Source organism: Vitis riparia, chromosome 3, assembly GCF_004353265.1.
Source record: "Vitis riparia cultivar Riparia Gloire de Montpellier isolate 1030 chromosome 3, EGFV_Vit.rip_1.0, whole genome shotgun sequence".
Taxonomy (NCBI): Eukaryota; Viridiplantae; Streptophyta; class Magnoliopsida; order Vitales; family Vitaceae; genus Vitis; species Vitis riparia.
The window spans coordinates 19,211,775-19,234,112 of record NC_048433.1 but is presented as its reverse complement, the minus strand read 5'-3'; the positions used below and the strand labels follow the sequence as shown (position 1 = coordinate 19,234,112).

Here is a 22,338-nt window from a genome sequence, read left to right as displayed (position 1 = left end):
AATACTGTCAGGCAAATTGTTTTAAAATTGACATATCAATACTCTTAAAGACCTTGCCTAAGTGTTAGAAGTGAAAAGAATAGAAAAAGATAGGTTTTTAGGCCAAAATAGGTGAACCGGTCAAGGAGACTTGTGAACCGGCTCAATCAGTCATGGAATTGGCCCACTAGTTAAGCCTTCCTGATCAAGGACCAATCAAGGGATGCAAAAATCTTCTCTCTCTTCTAGTAGCCTTGCATTCTCGATCAATGTGAGACCTCTCTCGATCAAGGGGTAGGTCTTCCCAATTGAGGCCCGATCAAGGCTTAATGATCACCTGTCTTGCATTTAATGCCTAATGGCTAGTCAACCGGTTGAACTGGAGCTTAATCGGTCAAGGCTACTTTTTGGCATTTTTGGTGTTTGAGGCTAAAAACCTATAAATTGAAAGCTCTACTTCATTTATGAATTAAAAAACACTTGCAATCAATTGTCTAGCTACCTATTCTTCATTCAAAACTCTCATTTCTTTCTTTTGGTGCATTAACTCTTCACTTGCATATCATTTAGTGCACTTTTGTCATTCATCCTAGCCTTTCCTTGTATTTGAGCATTTATTGAGCTAGGCTATGATTAAGTGAAGTTGTGTATAGAATGTTTCAAGTTGGTGATTACTTGAAAGATTGCGTAAGAGCACATTGGAGCCAGAATCAAAGTGTAAAGACTTTGGAAGCTTGATTGAAACTTCAAGGATAGTGGAACCCTCACTTGGTTAGAAGCTTGAGGAGGGAGAGTGTACGTAGGCAAAGGGTGCTGAACCACTACAAAATTATGTTTGATCTCTCTAACTCAATCTCTTTACATTTGTTCCTTATTTTGCTTAAAATTATTGTGCATGAAAAAGAATTTCAAAAACCCAATTCACCTCCTGCTTGGGTCTTTTTCTTAATTAAATTAACCTTATTTTTTCAAAGAGGTTTAAACATTTTGGTAAAACAAATTGATAAAATTATTGAATTTTATGAGTATAAACTACTTTTAAAACTTTTTCCAACAAAAAAAATTCTTACTTTTAAAAATTTAAAGAAATCAAGACTTGTATTTATAATTCTTGTTATTATTATTCATTTGTTAATAAATTATTATTTTTAAAATATCTATTTTTTATTGAAATTCTTTATTTATTTCTTTAAATCATCAAAATTAATAAGACTTATATTTATAATTTATCATTTGATAAAATTGCAAATTTTGTTTTATGAAAATTTTTAAGCTCTTTTATAATTTGAAAACACATGTTAGGTCAAATTTTTGCATTCAATTTTTTTTTTTTTTTTTGGAATGACATAATCATCAAAGGTCAATGGAAGTATAACAAGGATTCTTTGCTTCAGCACAGAGTTAAATATAAAAGAATAAAGAGCTTTCCTTTCTCAACTTAATTTTTCTTTCCCTGTTGTTTGTTCTTTTCCCGTCATCCAAACACAAGAATATTCTTTCTTCATATGGGGGTTGAGAATTTTAGACGATAAGCCTCCCACATTTTTAGCAAATACTTCTCATTACCTCATCATCACTTCGAATATCGGCAACAAAATGTCGGCTGATCATTTGCAGTTCTTGAAGAACAAGTTCATTCTGGACTTGGAAGACGCAGAGGAGGAACACACGGGGGAAAATGAGATCCCCCTTCGCTCTCATTTTCTACAGATTAGAGATGTGTTGAAAGCAAAGGACATCACGGCATCCACACCCATAAGATTGAAGAATTGTCTATACAACGTCATCAGCGCATTAGAAGAGTGCGTGGTGTTGTCGGAGAAGCGTGAACCCCGAAAGAAGGAGGGTCCGATGCATGGATACACTCTGGCCGAGCTGTGGCTTATATGCAAAACCAGATGTTTGTTGCTTCAAATAAAGAAAAAGCTAACCGCTACAGCTGAAATGGCGGCAAGTTCATCATCCTCCTCCTCCTTGACAGTTATTTCAACACCAAACCCCGATGAATTTCATCCCGTCCAATTTCGAAATTTGTATGAACAAGTAAGTACAATTTTAGATCGACTAGTGAGGAAAGGGGAAGGATTTGAGGAAATTGGAATCGTGGGGATTGGGGGCTCGGGTAAAACCACTCTCGCTCTACTGGTTTTCACTCCACTCATTCAGTGGTATAACTGGGATTACAGAATTTGGATATGCTTATTCCAGAAACTGAGTGGAGATGTGGAGTCTAAGGAGATGATAAAAGACATGTTGAAGCAATGTGAGGCAGCAGCAGTGGTGGACTCTGGGGTAGAAGTAGGAGTAGAAGAGCTGTTGGAGATTCTGGGGAAAGCTTTGAAGGGTAAAAGGTATTTGATGGTGTTGGACGGCATCTGGGACATCAACATCGACTGGTATTTCAAGTTGAAGGACAAGTTGAAGTCTGTGAATGGTGATGGAAATGGTGATGGGCATGTCATCATCACAAGCCGACTCCCCCACAAAGCAAGAATGATGATGGGCCCTCGCAATTTGTATCAGATGCAACCTCCATCATCCATGGAGCAAGCATGGCGATTCAAGTATGGAAGCTTATTGGAATACCTGAAAGAATATAGGTTGAAAATGAAGGACGAGGTTCTAGAGCATTGCGATGGCCTCCCATTAGCAATGCACACATTGGCGGCGGCGATTCACAAGCAGATCCTGGGAACAGAGTAATGTCTAAGCATTTCTGGTATTTTTGTTTTAGGTGAATTATTTATACTACGAAATAATTAAGGTTTAAAAATTATTATTGTCTATTCATTAAGGTTTAAAATATTTATACAATATTTTTAAAATAATATTTGATTTCAAATACATATAAGAGTTGTTTAAAATATTTTAATTGAATCTTTAAAGTTGTTGTTACAGGTACAATTGGAAAAGATTTGTTGGGTTAACATTGATCAATTGCGAAGATGATGCAAGGTTGGGAAATGAGTTGTTGTTATCATGTTGTAGCATCTCATACAAGGATTATATAGTAAGGTTTTAAAACTTAACTTTTTCTATTATGATAAAAGATTTGTTTAATTGTTTTTCCATAAGATAGTTTGCTTTCCATCTCCAGATTGATGTATCAAAGGTTCCTCTTCATCACATATTCAACAAAGTTAATGAATATATAAAAAGATCAGGTTCAAAAAACACAATAATTGTAAGTTGAGTTGTAATTACTTTCTATACATCCTTTTGATGATATTATATTATCCATTGGATATGCTTTGAGATCATATACATATATATGTTCACCAGGTTTGGAGTGGGGATGCAATGGCTAATCAACTCATGCAATTAATCACACAAGCAGTCAGAAATGTGAAACCTGATTCAAATCCATCAATTCTCTTATTGCCTTTGGGATCTAAAGCTAATATTTCGTTTTCACTTGGATGGGTAAGTTAAATATTGCACTTCTAAAAATAAAATCTGTCCACATATTATTTGGATCATATATTTGAGGTCATTTAATTCATCCACAAGATGGCTTGATCAATATGTGTGTTAGTACAATAACCTAAAGATAAAAATAAATGCATACATAAATTTGTAAAAGGTCTTAAAATGGTTTGACTAATTATGCTTATATGCATGTATAAGAGAACAAATTCAATATACCATAGAGAATTTATTAAGGAAATAGAAAGCAAATATAATTCTTGACCCTTAAAATATCTCATATTTTAAGGCTACTAATATCCATACTTGAACTCTAAGTCTTATTCTACTATTTATTTTTGGCTCTTTACATTTCTACCTACTTGGTATGATATTTATAATTTAAGTTCACAAACTTTTCCTTCTCATATATTTGTACAAATATTCTATCAAAACTTATTATCATAAATAGATACCAATATATATATAAGTCTACTTCACCTATTGAGCCATCTTGAAGGCTAAATAAAACATTTATCAAAGGGGTGGGAAGGCATACTAATTACATAATGCAATGGCGAAGTAGAAATCACATGCATGTAACCATGACTTGTGAACTTGCAGGAGAATCAACCACCTTCAACATTACCTAAGGATATGCTTCAGTTTTTACGAGAGGTGATCACTAAACCAGAAAAGGATATAGACAGGTAATGGAGACATTAAAAGGCATCTAATAGAGCATTGATTGAACATTGTAGTTATGAATATTATTCATGAGTTTTTCTTCCCCAAGTTTTTTCTTTCATTTCCTTACACCATTTTCTTTGGTATAGAAGAGACTATTTTTCTCAATCAATTGCAAGAACATTAAATTTTAATTAGGGTAGTAGATATTTATTCTATTACAAATGTTGTTAAAATTTTATGATAAAGGCTAATGGTTTTAAAAGAAGCTCCATTTCTTGTTGTCATGGGCGTTGTTGCATTTTTTCATTTTCTTTTTCTTTTTCTCCTCTTTCTTCTAAGGCATCTTCAATTTATAAAATATTTATATCTTGAACCACATATTTTTATCAATACATGACAATATATACAAAACCAAATTGTAGGACATGTATTGTTTTAAATGAACTAAGGTTTATAATACTAATCACATATGTTAACATCAATCAATAAATTTTAGATCTTCAAATTGTGGCAAGTTGTCTTTCTACATATCTTTATATTACTTCCTATTTATTTTGTCATTATTTAAAATTAGGCAATTGTAAGTTTTGAGTTTGATTACAAAAGGTTTCCTATATCCTATTTACAACTTGTTTATTATGCCACATTCCTTAATTCGAATTCATTTGTTCTATCACCAAGTTGAAACAAAAAATTGACTTTGATTGTCATTTGAAGGCTAACTATTTTTGCACCTCTTATACACCCAATGGTTTTGGCCACTATCACTTTGTGTGTTAGAACCTCTCAACCTTTCCATAACATTAATATAACCTCATTATAGTTAAACTTTTTCTTATATGTGTTCCAGTTGGGGGCTTGTAATAAAAATGAAATCCATTCCAGAAGGTTTTCAGTTACCATCTACTTTTGGTCTTGAAAGTGCCCTTGAAGCAAATTTGCAACCTATGGTAATGTTTTTGTACTACATTTTTCTTTAATGTACACAAGCATATCTTCTACTGGCTCTAAAAAATAAAAATAAAAAGTGATGCATTATTAGTCCACTAAGCTTGAACATCTTTATTCTTCAATTTTAGTTCTCTTCATAGTTTTTCTTATTTATAGACCTTATAATCATCACATAGTAACAAAGATTTTAACTCCACTTGAAATTCTGTCAAAGCTTACCTACACCATCTATTACCTAATTAAGAAGAGGTATCAAAGTATGTTTTGCAGTCGGAATTGTTGCTTTAAATTTTAGGGGGTAGTAAAACGTTGTTGGAAGCAATTTAATGGTCCTTTTTAATTGTTTCTTTTAAATGAATCACATTATTGCAATGTGTTCAAGTATTAAACTAGATCAATGAAATAAGAACTGCATCCTTATCAAGTATGTTAGAAACACAAAGATTCACTAGGTTGATGAACAAATCAATACTTGAACAATACAAATTGAGTTGTATATATATAAAATTGATCATTGGTAAACTCGTGAACAAGCCTTTGAAAGAGTTATTCCTTCTTTTTAAAAAGATCTTGAACAACTCTAGGTTATCAGAAATCTTATCCTTAAAATGAGAACAATCTCTCACAAAATAGGAATAAAAATCATTGATTTTTTTCATGTGGGTGATGTTAGTTTGGTACTTTTATTCCATTTAATTAGTTAGTTTTCCTTGGATATATTTACATTGGAAGAGCTTTCAAAGTGAGCCATAGTCTAATATGTACATATAGCAATGCCCTTGGTCTTCTACAAAGTATTAGAGTTAGCTTGTGAGTTGGAAGATAAAGCAAATGCATGGTAACTAAGCTATTATAATAAAGACTTGATAAACTTTGAGAAAAGTTTGGAGAAAACCTATTCCAGCAAAATATGATAAGAAGATAGGTAGTGCCAGGAAAGAATGCAATGGATAAGGTGAATAGGGTTTAACCTCAACTTTTAATTAGTAAAGCAATCAACTACACCACCTTAAGGTAATTCTTTAGCAATAAAAGAAAAATCTCCAAATTTAGGTTTTCTTTTGGCCTGCATTCTTAGAAGGTGAACTCTTCTAAAGTCATTTTGAACCAAAACTAATGAAAGAAAAGGGGTAAGAGACTGAAGAGACCAATAGGTGGATGAATAAAAACGGTTGAAAAACAAATATATTTAGGAGCAAATTTAAATAAAACCTCTCCATAAACTATAAAGGATGTTAAATGGGCAGGATATTTTTTTCCTTGGCTATGGAAAATAAGGTTATAGTCATAAATAATTTAGATTACAACCTGCCAAGCATGTCTATTCTAAAGTTTTTTTACACTAAAGAGATAGTCATACATTATTTAATTTTGCTAAACCACTCATGTGAAACATCAATGAGCATTGATTCCTCTAGCATAATATCAAATTAGAAAGAAACATCCTTTAGTATATTAATCATTATATGCATTAATACTTCAAGTGGATGAAATTTTATTTTATTATTTTAGTATTGATACTTCTTATAATAATATTTTTTAGGAAGGTGACAAAGAATTTCGTGCAATATTTTGGAACTACTTTATTATTGGTAAGAGCTTTATCTTATTGACTTTTCCCTTTTTCTTCTAGGTTATATATTTATTCTCTATCAAGATTCATTTTTACATAGATGCATTTTTGAAACATTAACCTGTATTCCAAACTTTGTACAATTATCTTATTTGCTCTCTTTGTTTCATGAAACTAAGAACATAAGTTTCATACTATCTTTTTATGTTGATTTATTCCACTTTATTTTTAAAATAGCCTACTAATTATATATTTATATTCAATCATATACAAGGCTTACTTATGAAGGAGCTCTAGAAGATAACTTTTGGAAGGTAGCATAATAGATTATTGCTTTGTCTTTCAAATTTGACAAAAATGCATCATTTTAATTAACTTGATTTTTCTTAGTGATCTAACAAATAGAGAAATAATTCATATTAGTCGGTAATAGTGAGCATACTGTTATGTCATGGGAAACAAAATTTATAAAAACAAAGAAATAGTTCAAATGAAAGAAAGTATGAGTAATAGGTTGTGTCATGTTGAGGTAATAGAATAATTTTGAATATTTAGTCAATTTCAACAATGCATGTTCAATAGCCATTACAACATTTTTCTATTAAGATTAGAGATATTTTAAAACCTTCAAACTTATTTATCCATAATAAAAAATTTAAAAGATTATAACATTTGTCCACTTTGTTAAGCTATATCCAATACCAATTGATGGGAGAGACATCTGTGCATTAGTATAGTTATTGGTAGTATTATATTCATGCATATGAATATAAGACTTTGCATATGAATGATCAACTCGAATTGCAATAAATCAACCTTTTTTGTAGGAAGCATACATTGAACCCAATAGTTATTAAACATATCTTGTCTCATAAGTTTCAGAGTTATTTTTCCTTTTTCAAATTATAAGAAATTATGAATCTTAAAGTAGAAATAATTTCTTAAAGTTCATAGATGTATTCCTCTAATATTGTCAAGATATCAAGGTTTTTGGCCACTTATACTTAATCTAAAAACTAATATTGAATTCAAGAAGACTAATTAACAAGTACTAAAAAAGAAAGAACGTATTTTATCTTCAATAATCACCACCCATCTTAAAGACCTTAATGTTAGTATTTATGTATACTTCCTAACCCTAAAAACATCAATAAAATGCCTAAAATATTAGAAAATAAATAAGTAAAATAAAATAAAATAATTAGTAGAAATAGATAACAAAATACACAATTGCTATCAAATTTTTTTATAAAAGGTCTCATCTTTCAGGTGCTTGTTTCAAAATGTGAACTATGTATCGAACATGATTTTGAAATTTTTGGTGTTGGTACTAAAAATTGGCAACTTCAAAAGTATCATTTCTTATGGCCTTCTTCAGTTGGTTAGACCTCAAACACACCCTAATCATCACAAATTGCTCCTTAAAAAGACAATTCTCATGAAATCAAGCTCAAAAATAAATAAAAAAATGCATACTTATATTGAAATTTTGGATGACCAATCATACTAGCATTAAAATTTTGATAATTAGCTAATCTTTACCAGAAATCAACAAGTGGATATATTGTTAAAGTGGGTATCAAATCTTTGACACTAAGGTCTGTTTGTATCAAACTTGTATTTGAAGTGTTGTTAATTATAATAGACAAATGATACCAAGGCTTGATATTTGGAGGGCCTTTATCAAAATTTCAATAAGTCTAAGTCAAGTATCAATTTGGTTTCGATATAGACCATTAGGCTTCTAAATGCTACTGTTCAAAAGTCGGGGGTTTTACCGAAATTTAACATTGCATTTGATACAACATGCCCATTGCTTCAAAATGCTTTGAATCCTTCTCTTCATTGATTTTAGGTATCAAAGTAGAGCTTTAGGTATCGATTTGGCTCTTGCATTTTGACAATGCCCTTTTTTGTTGCCCTTTTTTTTTCATATTTTCTTGTGCATCTAAGCTTGTGCACCTTCTTTTCATCACTCTTAAGACTCTCAATTGCCTTGACACTTCCATGAGTTTCATGTTTTATTTTGTTTTTGTTGCATTCTTCACTAAATAAATATATTTAGTGAAAATCCATAAGTTTCAAGTTGGAACTTAGCATATATTTAGGCTAAAATGAAATGATTATCTTTCACTTTCTCTTATATCATTTTGATCATAACTAGAAAATTTGCCAACAATGTCGATTAAAGTTGAATCATTCATGACCTAGGCCATGTTTGAAAGTAGCTAAACACTATTTCTTTTTCTTTTTTTATGGTGTAGCCAAATTTGATTAAAGCATAAACTTGATCATCATCAAACAAAAAGATTTTTAGGAGTAAGATAATGTGAAGAGGATTCATAATTTTCTTACCTTTACCCCTTATCTATTGGCACATGTAGTATGAAATATATGCTATAATGGAGTACATCTTCCTAGAATGGAGAGTGCATGTCATTATCTCATACTTTAGAAATCATAGTCTAGTCATTGTATTTTCTTGGCATTCAAGGTACACCTAGATAAATTTTATTTTCACTTGGCCACTACTATAGGCATGAAAGTTGGTAGGATTATTTTTTCCTTTTTTTCTATCTACCACTAAATCTATTGTTGGGCCTGAGTAAGGTAATATTTTTAGCTAATTAACATGTTTTCCAATTTTTATGACACATATTAAGTATATCCCATGTTTTCTAGTTTCCAAAGCAAAAAGAAGGAAATTATTGCTCGTATTTTATGGTTGATGATGCTTTATTAAGCCAAAAGACCAAGACATTTGATTTTGTGATATTAAACCTAAGATAGAAATGAATGAGCTTGGGGATGACATTCATAATAAGGAAGGGATGAATGTGCAAGGGTTATAATGAGGAAGGGAGAGATTTAAAAGGTGAATTTGGACCAAAATATTTTCACAAACATGATAACTATACAACAATCTTGCTTTTAATAATAAATTAATGTACAAATTCTAAACCTAAAATTTTGAAATCAAGTCATGGAATATATAAGCTAAAAGTTAAAAGCTCAAACACCCAAATTATCTTGACCATTCATAATCATTACTTGTTTTTCTACAAAAATGATTTTTTTAACCTATTTTTATCCATCAAGTCTCACAACCTTTAACTCTATATCTAGCCAAGTGTGCTCCTGAGATATGATTGTTATGGTGATACTCTATTTTTTATTCTTTAAAGGTTGTGAATTGTGTGGATTATAGAGATTAAAGTTGCAAAAAAATGAGTTCCTAAAGTACTTGGGGTTAGATTAAATGCAACTAGCAAATATTTTTATTTTTGAGTTCTAATGTTTCACATAGATTATAGCTTTTTGAGTATCTTTCCCTCTACTTTAGGGTTTGCTTCAATTTGTAAATGATATGGTAGAACTATTCATCTGTCTCTAAGTTTTTTAAGGCTACTATGCATACTTTCATATCACATTTAAAAATTTTATGGCATAGTTTGTCATTTCATTTGGAACATTCTTTTATTCTACTTCAAACTAACTATTCTACCTATGAAATATTTAGTGGGTTTTTGTTTCCTAAAATTGATCAAACTCATGTCTAGTTGTATTCACCTCATTTTAAAAATATACATTTAATCAATCATTTAATGCACTTAACCATAAATTTATGTTTTTTTTTTACTAATTTCTATTTTTTTTTTCCCTCCAAATAATTGCATTATGAGTTTTAAGATAGTTAATCAAAACTTCTAGTTCATGAAAATCAAGTCAAATTAACTCATATTACATTCTTGATTGATTGATTTGACATGTTTATGTTAGGATTGGATGTTGAAGAATCTTTGCAGAAAAAGGATGAATGTTGTTGTAGTTGTTATTTTAAGCCCCAGCCAAGGTGATTGTTTAATAATGATATCTTCAACATTTACATAAAATGGTATTTGTCTTTATTTCCTGTTTCTTATAATGATCTACTTAATTTAGAATTACAATTATGTTGCTTAATTGATGTTCACTTGTTTTTGTTGAGATGTATCTTAGACGTATGTTTGGTTTGTAAGCTAAAAACATATTTAATTATAGTGAAATTATCCTTAGAAGTAAAAAGAGGCTTAAGAGAGAGAGGAGAAGAGGGAGAAAGGAAGAAAGAAACAAAAATTTTCCATTATTTGTATTTCTTTATTTTGTATTCCTAATGATGCTCTAGTTAGATTAGAATAAGCAAATTTTGAGATATATTTAAACATTTGTTTGTTTGATGACCTAAAAGTACATTAAATTAAGGTGAGACCTTCTCCTTATAATGGAATAGAATGGAATGTGAAGAGAAATAGTGTGAGAAAGAGAGAGAACGAATGGGGAGAGAGAATGAGAGAGTGATTTTTATTGGTTATGGTACTGAAATTCTAAAGTAGTCAAAAGACACATAAAAAATAGGATTCTTTTGTTCAATATATGGTAGTTCATGGTTCCTTGTGACAAAAGTCAAAATAAACATACCCTAAAATAAGCATTAAATTTGTTTGTGTGTTTTATCTAGATATTTGTACTTATCTTTGAAATAATCATGTCTTAAAGTATGGGATTATGTGAGACTTGAGCAATGTCATCTTGAAGACCTATTGTCATCTAATTAGAGAATAATAGCCTAGGATCCATCATTAGATAGTTTTAGATCATTGGGATCAACTAGTATCCTTGAGATGAAAAATCCAACTCTTTTTTAGTAGCTTCTTCACTATTTATAATCCAAATATATAAGGAAATAAGGCTTACATTTGGAAGATAGTAAAATCTATTAAAAATAGTTTAATATTATAGGAGAGGGTCTAAAGTTGTCAAACCACATAAATCATTGAATCTTTCTATGTTTATTATTATTATGATTATTATTATTTATTCAAAGCATAGGGTAAAGACTCTTTAGCTATGAGGATGTCTTGTATGGAAATTAATGAACTCATAGATAAAGCATAAAATGATATTCCAATATTCTTATAGGTTATCAATAAAGTTAGGGAGCTTATCGGTAGTTCCTAAATGATTATACCACAATGTATAGCCCCTAAATGTAGAAAGAAGTTGTAGTTAAGAGTTTTTGTGAGTTGAGCATCGTCCATGAGGAAGTGGCCTTAGGGGTACAAGTGAGTAAAGTTTTTTATGGAGACTCTCTCATTCAGTTGTTAACAAAAAAGAAAAAAAGAAGTTTTATAAACTTTCTTAAAAACAAGGGGGAAACCTAAGTGAAACTAAGATGAAAATTAGATTTGAAAATTCTTGCAAAAGTGTAGAGCATTGAGAGATCCATTGGATTCTTTTACTTCTATGAAAAGACCTTCAATCAAATTAAGACAATTAAGATTACTTACAAATATTTTTAACTGGAAGGTTTTTAATACAAACTTAACCAATTTAAAAGTCTCACATTTGTGAGTTACACCTCTATATGTGTAAAGTTTTAACTACTTATTTGCTTGTCAAATCATATATCTAGGAGCAAACTAAAGGTTATCTTACGTCAAAAATGGGTTTTGACTATTATACACTTGAGATACTCTTAAAGGGGCTCCTAAACTCTAATTTATTAGCATCAAGGACTAATGCTCTAATCAAAACAAGGAATTCTTGATCACAACCTGAGTTTACTAAACACCTAAGATTTGAAAAACATTTTATGGGCAAAAAAAAAATCATAAGGGTCTCTATTTCCTCAACCTAGGTTACTACTTTGACTGCTCCCAAATGTGTATGCCAAAGTGCAATTTCTAAGTATAAGGAGTTTATTATAATTTTAAAGTTCTAGTGAATCGGATGTCAAACTACAAGAAGGTGATTTTAGGTGAATAGGGGAATTGAAAAGATTGGAGGTGGATTAGAATTTTTTTAGGCAAACTCTTTCACTTAATTACTTGAGAAAAGGGTTTCTGAATTATATATATAGGGGAAAAAACAAGAGCATTTAAATTGAAATTTAACATGATTTACAAAAGTGTTAAGGAGTCCCTTGAGCTCCTTTCTTACCATGAAAAGATCCTTAATTAAGTTAACACAACTAAGACTACTTATAGGTGCTCTAAGTTGGAGAATTTTCAACACAAGCATAATTTAATTAAAGCCCCCACAATTAATTATTTACTAAACTGTATAATTAAGGGCTGAATAATGATCATCTCAAATCAAAATGACTCTCACCACCAAGTGCTTGAGATGCCCTCAATGGGGGCCTCCAAACTTTAATTTCCAAGCATCAAGGCTTTGTATTCTAATTAAAATGGAGTGTTCCAACTTATAAGTTGAATAAATCATTACTTACTTAAGATTTTAGGGTCATTTCATGGTCACAAGGGAGATCTTAAAGACCCCCTTCTCCTTAGGCTAAACCACTACTCAAAAGACATGAAAATGGAATGAAAATGAAGAGAAAAATCATAAAGTAAGGAAATCATAATTAAAACTCAAGATTCAACTTCAATATTGTATTAAACTAAAACTTATATGTAAGAGTATATAAGAATATTTAAAAGAAAGAAGTATGAGAAATTAGAAAAATAACTAAAAGAAGAAAAACATTACAAAGATTGAAGTTGTAACAACAAGTCTAAAAGTTAGAGGTTGAAGAAGAGCTCCCCACCAAGGGGAGTTCTCCAAAATCCCTCTTCTCTAGTTGCAAAATCTCTTTAAATTGGTGCTCTTATGTTCCCTAATTTGTATACCATGTGGAGGCATCTAAACAAGGTGAGAGATCTAATAGTGGCTTTAGAGAAGTCCAAGAATGTGGATCTCATGAGTTCTTAGAGTTTCAAAACAAAATAGAGGTAGTTTTAGTGAAACTGGTGCTAGGTTATAGGGTTGCACCATCTTGGCGCCATTTTTTTTAGAAGTGGACATTTTTTGCTCAAAATAACACTAGTTTAACTAGAATAATGCACCAAGGCTTGCGTCGACACCATTTTTTATTTATAGAAAGCTCCTCAGTTCTTTCAACATTCATGCTTTTCATCAATATTTATTGATTTCTTCACAACTAAAAATCATGTCCATATATTCTCAAAATTGATGAGATTGATATTTAAAGAGTATAGAATTTAACAAAATTTACTCAAGCCTATTTGAACATCTAACCCCCTTGACCTTGCTCAAACTTTGGATTGGTTGAAATAAGACTACTTCATTGATCTTCATGTGACTTTGATCCTTTACTGTTAGAACAAAGCCCTTAAAAGCATGACATATTTTAACATTTTTATAGATTTATTATTTATTTAATAAGATTCTAGTTTCCCTTATTATCTATCCATTCCATATATTACACTTTTTAAGTTTTTTGACCTAATATCTTTTGTATTGTACATGACTTAGGAGCATTATGAGTTGTATAGAAGATCCAAGCCATGAGTCTTTGCAAGTAGATGATTAGATCATAATCGATTCACAAACTTAATTAGACAATCTATTTGAGGTTGTAGTGCACGAACTACTACTTAAAGGGATGATTGGTCTTGGTCATTATGATGGGGCTACTATGGTGAGTACACTAATGTGTATGGTTACACATTAGACTAAACCTACGGTGAGTCATGACATTGTCTATCGGGTAATCATGACCTCACCAACTTGCTATATTATATGGCCAATCAAGCTTGAGAGGATACAAAGCTTATGTTAAAGTTTGTAATAACTTTGACTTATGGGTGAGATTCTAAGGTGGTCATAGATTCCTTATGATTTGGGTCACTGTTGATAGAAGTTAATGGAAATGGATATTCTTAATATAAGTACCATGATATCTCATGAGATTGAGATAGTATGTCCACTTGTGTAATCCTAAGGACATATGATCAAGAAAGTTATGGTTGTAGTAATTCCTTGATTGGAATTTGACATGTGCTCTTTATAAGCTAGGGTATGTTTATTGATTATATAATAAGAAGATTTATAACTCAAGGATAGTAGAGGTAATTTTGAAAGGTCGATAGTATTCACATTGTTAGATTACAGACACTAATTTATAAAGAACCTACATATAGTGGATAGTAGGTCATGGACTTAGGTTCTTGTATCTCATTGTAATATACATAGGATACTAGAGTGTAGTTAATTCTCTATAGTGGGATGTTGAATCAACTTCAAAATTGGATTCTGAAGGAGCCAATATTTACCTATGGGTCTCAATAGTCCCCTCTCGAGTTTGTATTCCTTAATTGCAAGGTTTATGAGAGTTAGTTGAGTTCTTTCTTCACATATATGCATTAGCTTGTTTTGGTAAATACGCAATGTTGCACAGGAGCTTGTGAATTGCCTATTTAGATTGGGCTAATTGATTAAGTGGAGCCCGATAAGGCTAATTAGTCAATTAGGACCCAAGTGGGATAGTTTAAGTAACCCAAGCCTAAAATGGGTTCAAGTTACTTAAGCTCACAACTAGAAGCCTATATAAACCCCTTTTAATGGTTAAGGTTTCAGTCTTGTATTCCTATTCACACCAAAGAGAAGAAAATTGTAACCACCAAACTTTTAAGAGGATTACACTCCTCTAGTGCTTGGATTCAAAGAGAAAGAGACATTGCAACAAAAGATCTCTAGGTTTGAGAGATTTACAATGATTTTGATACTTCTTCACCAACTGGATCTGATCTTGGAATATTTAGATCTAAGTTAATACACTATTTTATAGATCTAAAGGTTTCAAATGTGTATTTGCTTTCGTGCAAGGATCTAAAGAGCCCTAGGAAGATTTGCATGTACCCTAATGGTTTAGAGACAGGGAATGGAGTAATCCATATATACTCATACCCTATTCTTGCTTTTGAGATATTCTAAGAGATTCCTAAGACCATCATAATTCATTAAAGAATTTTTAAGCATTAACAACTAATAGAAAATACTAGAAAACCAATCATATGACAGGTAGCAAACAATTAACTAGTTTGGGAGTGCATTTAATGTTGAAATAAAGCTTAAGAAATAATTTTGCTCTCATTGCCATGGCATCAATCATACTAAAAAAACGTGAGAACAATACTTAACTAAAGAGTAAAAATAAAGCATTCAAACTTATATAAAACTAAATTGTGTCAATAGCAACATGCAAATATCATTGAGAAGAGTTTAAAAATATTATAATATTACAAAGACTGTATAGACAGTAGCAATTCCTCAATGAATGATGAATCTCCCCTAAGGCTCTCCAAACTACCCCATTCATTTGCTAAAAAAAAGTATTTACATGTGCTCATAATTGCCCTAAGTGAAAGTATAAAAAAATAAGGTAGGAGATGCTAGGGTAAGCTACGAATTATACAAAATCATGTACCCTATGCTATCAAAATGAAATGGCACCAAGGTGGCACTACCGCTTGTCTAATTCCATCCTAGTGCCATTTTGCCTAAAGTTTGTATTTTCCATAGAAAAAAATGGTACTAGGAAAAAACTAAAAAAATGGTGTAAGGAGCTACATAGCTTTATCTTTATTCTATTTTTCATAGAGAATTAATTAAGCTATCATTTACAAATTCCACTACTAACCCATGCTCCTTCACTTTCCTCACATGCCTTCCACCAACTATGAAATGCCTTAAAAGCTACATAAAATACCACATTCCAAGCACAAAACTAAATAAATGGGCTTTCTTAGGTTAGTTCAAAGTCAAATGATTTTAGGAGCGTGCTTGTCACCTATCATGCACCTAAGATGTAATTTTAGTCTAATTAGATATGCAACTTATGACTTCAATAGCTTATAAATATCATTAAGCCAATGATAAGTGGTTTCTATTTGAAAAAAAAAATATTTAATATTCAAATATATATATATATATATATATATGCTGAAGACTATCCTAATGATTGCAATTTAACCATTTTTGTTTTAAGGAGTGTTGTTGTTAATGTCCATGCAATATGGTAACTTTTCCATGGAGAAAGGAAAGCCAGTTAGGTAATTTTAGTTGCTAAAAGGAGAATATAAAATAATATTTATGGTAGCAAAGGTGAGTGTGGATCCAAATTGATGTATAAGAGAAACGAGTACTTTAATTGTTACAAAAAAATATACATCATGAAAAACTATTTAGAGCACAAAGGACACGAAAAGGAGGCTCAATCAATTATGTTGAAGAATCTTCTACAAGACCACATAATCTTGTCCAAATAAAATCTAAAAAAAAGGCACAAAAATATATAGGTATACATAGAATTCAAGTTTTAAACCTTAAGTAGCAGCATTCATAATCTTCTACTACACCATTATGAGACCAAATATCTTAGCAAATAAAGTTTATCATTTGAATAGTGCAATTTCATAAATCTAGATTCGCCAAACCTAAATACTTGGATCCACTAGTTATTTATGAAAATGAATTTGAAATGTCTCTCTTCAAAACCTAAAGGCAAATCCATGAGTGACAATTTAGATGCTGCTACAATGTCTAAGGATTTCATTTGGTTACTCTAAGAATGGATTGTGAGAATTTTATGTCTCTTTAAAAAGAATCCTTTCTATGTCTTCTATCTCAAATTGGAAATATAAACAAATAAATAAATAAAGGAAAGTTACATAATTTTATTTCAAAATTTCTAATTTAGGAAATCTTTTAATCTAAAATAGAATTTTAGATTATTGAAGATTCCAAAATTTGCAATGAATTTAGGTTGTCATGAATTAGGAAGGTCGTACCATCCACTATCAGATTGGTGAACCTAAGTTTCTTGCAAGATTGACAATGAAAAACAGTCATTAGTCAAATAGTAAAAAAATTTATTCTCTCAATCTAATGAAAAGCTTAATCAATAAAGGTTGAGTCTTTATATTCTCATTTTCATTCATCCTAAATTAGTTTTGTTTAATGAAGGTTTCTTTATTAGAAGAGGTTGACCACATGGATATTGGCTTTAAGAGGAAATGTGGTGGACATTGCATTTGCATAGGACAATAGTGGTTCCATTCTTTTAGAATTTGACCAAAGGAGGTCTGACAATTTATATATCATTATTTTTAGAAAGCTTCAAAATCTAATCATTAAACAAAACCCTCCAACCATCCTATATAATTAGTAGAGGAAGAGGTAAGTTATTTATCAAGATGGACCATGACCATGTTAAGTACATCAAGCCTTACTATTGAGTAATATGAAATTAAAACATATAGTTTACATGTTTGTAGGCACCCATGAAAGAAATGTAAAATATGAGCTTACCAATAGAGTGATTAAATTCTTCATGATCCATGGACCGAATGTATCCCCTTGAAAGAATAACTAGGTGCTTATCCTTCATGGACTCTTGGAAAGAATGTTAATTCATATAATAACCACCTTTTTGAGAAGTTATGAAGATGATAATAGAAGGAACCCTTGATGGAGTGAGCAAGTGCCAATTAGAGCCAACTAATGAAGGTTCATTGTAAGGATTTGACCTTCACATGCAAAGTACACAACTAGCATTATCTCCTTGAGGCACTTAGCATGCACAAATCCGATAGCCACATAAGCATGTCCATGTTTAACTACTTCATATATAGATATAAACATACACAAAGCACATGTGAATGTATTTCATGACTATACCTTTCACTTTAAATTAGTTTTATTCTTCACACTCAAGATTGAAGTTTTAAAGATCAAATTTACACTTTTCAATGATGTACAAGTAACATAATTTACCAATCATGTTCCTTAAACAACTACCCTCTCCATATATATCTATTATTGGAAAGTCAATGCTCAAACATTTTCAATAACAAAATTAGACTTCACTTCAATCATAATTTATTTATGGCTAATGTCAACATGGGAAGTTGATATCTTAACTTTTGCTTGAATTCATCATTATCATTGTGCTAGGATATCTTTATTTGCAATCTATCAAGATAAATTTTAGATAATTTTATGTACTTAAAAGGAATATTTAATTCTATAATAGCATTTTGTTCTCTTTTTTAATAATGTGAGGAGCATGAGATTGCAGGAACATTGTTCTACCTATTTGCATTAAAACCAAAGATCAAGAAGGAGAGTGGAAAGAAATGAGCATACCCCACAGGTAAATATAAAATGCTACTATATTCTAATTTATAATTTTCAATTAAACTTACTTGAACTATAATTTCAATGCTTAGTCACATGAACGTGAAAATGGCTATGATGGGCTTAGTTTCTTTACAATGGAAGACAATGATCAAATCACTACCTTGGACTCCATAATACAAGTGGAATGATAATAGGATTGAGGTGCATTACTATGTTCAACCACTTTAACTTTAGATGTTGTTCATAAACCTTCCAATAACTTACCAAAATTGAGATACCAAATTTGAAAGAGGTTTGGCTTAAGGAGAGGAATGATATGGATTAGAACACGTACTTGTCATAACATTACATATATTATACAATTGAGTAGCCCTATTTGGCGCATATAGTGTGGTAAACAACCTATAGTTGAAAGCATTTTGAAAACAACAACAATGTATCCTTTACCTCTAGAATTTCTATCATGACCTTGAAAAAGGATTGATAACCTTGTTCAAAATTATTTTATGAAGAAGACTGCTCTCAAAATTAAAAGGAATATCAACACATAGAAATGGTGTTATGCTATCTACACATAGTTGTTCTAAGTGTTTTCAAAGGATCATAAGTGAACTTGAAAACATTCCATTGAAATATCATTAAAATGTTGGTAAAGTTTGTATATGTTGATGTTATGTTCATATGGAATACTATCGAAATTAGTTGTTGAAGATTGGATTCATGTATAATTTGGACAAATCATATAATAAGTATTTTTTACATGTTTAAGATAAATTCACTAGAGTTTGACTACTTTGTATTAATGCATGTTTAAAGATCACCATTTTTTTTTTTGATAATTACACATGAACAAGGTGAAATTTGGCATTCAACATGTCAAATAAGTTGTGTGGTAAGGAGATCAACAACATATGTAAGGCTTTAGAAAATAGTATTAATATCCATCTAATAAGATATAGAATTTTTTATTTTATTTTATTTTATTTTTTGAGGCCATGTATAGTTTGATATTCAAGTTCTTTATATTATCATTAGTATGGTGTATTGATGAATAAAGAAAATGCTCTACTAATATAGCCATCAAGGTCATAACCTTTGAGTGAAGAATATGAGATTGTCATAGTTGATGAATTTGCTGATCTAGTTTGATTGATAAAAGATATGTGATGTTATTTAAAGAAGGTTGATAACAAGAAGTACTAATAATAGAAAAAAAAAGACTATTTGTTAAAAGAAAACGAATAAGTGGAAAGGAGAGTTATAAGAATAGGGTACCATCTTAGAATGACTTTAAATTCATAATAAACTAATAATTAATCCCAAAAGCTTGAGTTTTTAGATAATGAACCTCTTAGCTGCTGGGTGAACCAGTTTGTGTGCTATTATAATTGCCTTATATTAAGGTAATGAAGGTTTTTCATATTATATGGGTTGTACTTGATTGATCATCATTGTGACTTCTTTCTCCTGTATGCAGCACCAAATCAATAGTTTGCCTTAACTTGCCTTGCTTTCCTCATAGACCAAATGTAAAAGAAAAATATGTAAGTTCTCTTTCTTAAAAGTTCTCTTTTATGTCTAAAGAGAAGAGTGATTTCTTCTAATGGCTACAACAAGCCAACCTTATGATCACATCATTAGATATCTCATTGAAGAATCATAGTTGATTTTAATCTGCAGAGGAACTTTAAGGATCCTTTTGTAAACAATGGGCTTCTTGAAGTTATTTGCTTTAGAGATGCATGGCATGGAGCTGATTTTCTTCCTTCCAAAGATCGAGGGGAATGTCTTGCACAGGTTAGTTAGAATGCACTGATATTTTCCTTAAACTTGGAACTAGGCAATGTTTTAAGGTGTTTGAACTCAAGGATTCTCATAAAACAAACTTACAAATATGAAGCCTTAATCAATATTTGGATATTCACCCTAGCACATTAAATAAGTAATCAAATAATTAAACCAGTGAAAATTTATTGTGGAAACCTAAAGGCTAACCAATAATATGACTATGTGAAAGAAATTTTATATTTAATCTTGATGTAATAGAACTACCAGGAGGTGTGTGAATAGATAGTCCTTAAATTAATCCCCAAATTTTATTCTTTTTTACCTACTTAGTTTGTCCATTTAAATTAATTTTTTAGTGAGAGTAAAAATTCCATGCACAAATAAATAAAATTGATTTTAATAATACACAAGGTATAACATGAAAAACCACCTAGCAACCTACTAAGTATGAAAACCATAAGTAGTCTCTCAACCGTGAATGATTTACTAAACTTGAAAAGATAGTACATAGTTTTACCTAATTGAATATGCCCTTAGGGTCTTAGATCTGCAACACCACCTATCTTCCACATTTTTTATAGAGCATTCCCTTATGCCCTTAGTGAATCCCTTAAAGCTCTTATTGAGGTTTAGTTGTTCAAGTTGAGACCTTTATTGAAACCTAGATGTACTTTCAAGAGGGATCTTGAAAAGTTTGAGAGTTGGAGGATGAAGCTTTGAGATGGTAGTTGCTCTTTTAGGGCTATTTCACTTGGAATTTTCTTGGGTCCTATAATTTTCAATAAAACAAATCCTTTTATATTTGGAACACCCTAAACTTCCACTATGAAAAGCTTCCCAATTGTAAAACATTCCAAAAACCCTAGTAACCAATTAGGAGAGTTTCCAATCTTTAAAACATTCCAAAAATCCTTTCTTAAAACAACCTACAATTTAGAAATAAAAACACTTTTAAAGCTTCAAAAACAACTTTTGGAAATAAAAAAAAGTAATAGAAACCAAATTAGAAAACACAAAGCAATTTTCATCTTAATTTCTTGTATTGGTCACTTGAAAAGTTTTACCAATCATAAATGCATACTTACCTAGCTTCCCGAACTCAATTCCCAGAAGATTAAAGTTTCTTAACCGTTAAGACCCAAGTAAGTAAGTTGTATCTAATTAGTAAGAAATTGAAAAAAAAATGGCCAACTAACCAAAATACACTAATACTATGCATTTATATTCTAGATTGACAACTTCTACACCCATGGTGACAAGTTAATTTTTAATTTTCAATTGAAAGACTGGTTGATTAAAATAACTTGAAGCAATTTTTTCTATTGTATATCCCTAGCTATTTAGGCATGAAATAACTCATAGTTTGCAAGGATACACCATCGATTCAATTTCCTTTATCAGTAATTTTCAATTGTAGCAGTATTTAATGTTAATCAAATGCCTGTTACTCATTAATTACAAGGTTTCATGATAAACAAATTCATCTCATAAAGCAAATCTAATCATATTTTAGTTTAGGAAATGAATCTCTTCTAATTTTTATTATACCATAATAGTGATCAAGACTATAAAAAATAAAATTTATTAAGATATGTTTTATTTTTACTTTCCAATTCAGGTGGGAACAATCCGGTTTGAGCTTTATAATAGTGCAGTCAGCCACATCCATATGAGCATTGATGGGAATAGATGGAAACACCCTCTCCCTGTTGAGGATGACAATAAGGTGATTGAGATTTATCATTCAGGAAAAACAAGAGTGCATGTAAATTCCAATTCAAAATGCAAATTCAAATAGCTTGATATGAGGATGTTTTTAGAAGAGTTGAGTAGTATTCTCATCTCCATGGTATAACAATCTAGTTGAATTACTTTAGTAGCAAGTAAATATTTATATAATTGCGATCCAACTAGGTAGATGGAGATAATTGTTTTTCATTTCATAAATTTTGATGGGAAAAAGAATT

General features: G+C 30.7%; 1 protein-coding gene across 1 annotated transcript; it reads left to right on the top strand.

The window, feature by feature from the left end:
- The first annotated feature begins 1,575 nt into the window (after positions 1-1,575).
- On the top strand, positions 1,576-22,242 carry LOC117911027 (diacylglycerol kinase 5-like). Its single transcript, XM_034825194.1, has 12 exons — positions 1,576-2,678; positions 2,878-2,989; positions 3,077-3,163; positions 3,262-3,402; positions 4,009-4,094; positions 4,925-5,024; positions 6,569-6,617; positions 10,379-10,451; positions 18,522-18,596; positions 20,061-20,127; positions 20,264-20,380; positions 21,990-22,242. The coding sequence occupies exons 1-12, from the start codon at positions 1,576-1,578 to the stop codon at positions 22,167-22,169; spliced, it is 2,190 nt and encodes a 729-aa protein (XP_034681085.1). The 3' UTR covers positions 22,170-22,242.
- Positions 22,243-22,338: the final 96 nt, after the last annotated feature.

What these genes read in the sequence shown, in the direction of transcription:
- LOC117911027 (XM_034825194.1), top strand. Translation starts at nt 1,576, where the DNA reads ATGTCGGCTGATCATTTGCAGTTCTTGAAGAACAAGTTCATTCTGGAC. An exon ending in TTTCGTTTTCACTTGGATGG is followed by an intron (nt 3,403 to 4,008) that starts GTAAGTTAAATA and finishes GTGAACTTGCAG; the next exon opens with GAGAATCAACCACCTTCAAC. An exon ending in AAGCAAATTTGCAACCTATG is followed by an intron (nt 5,025 to 6,568) that starts GTAATGTTTTTG and finishes AATATTTTTTAG; the next exon opens with GAAGGTGACAAAGAATTTCG.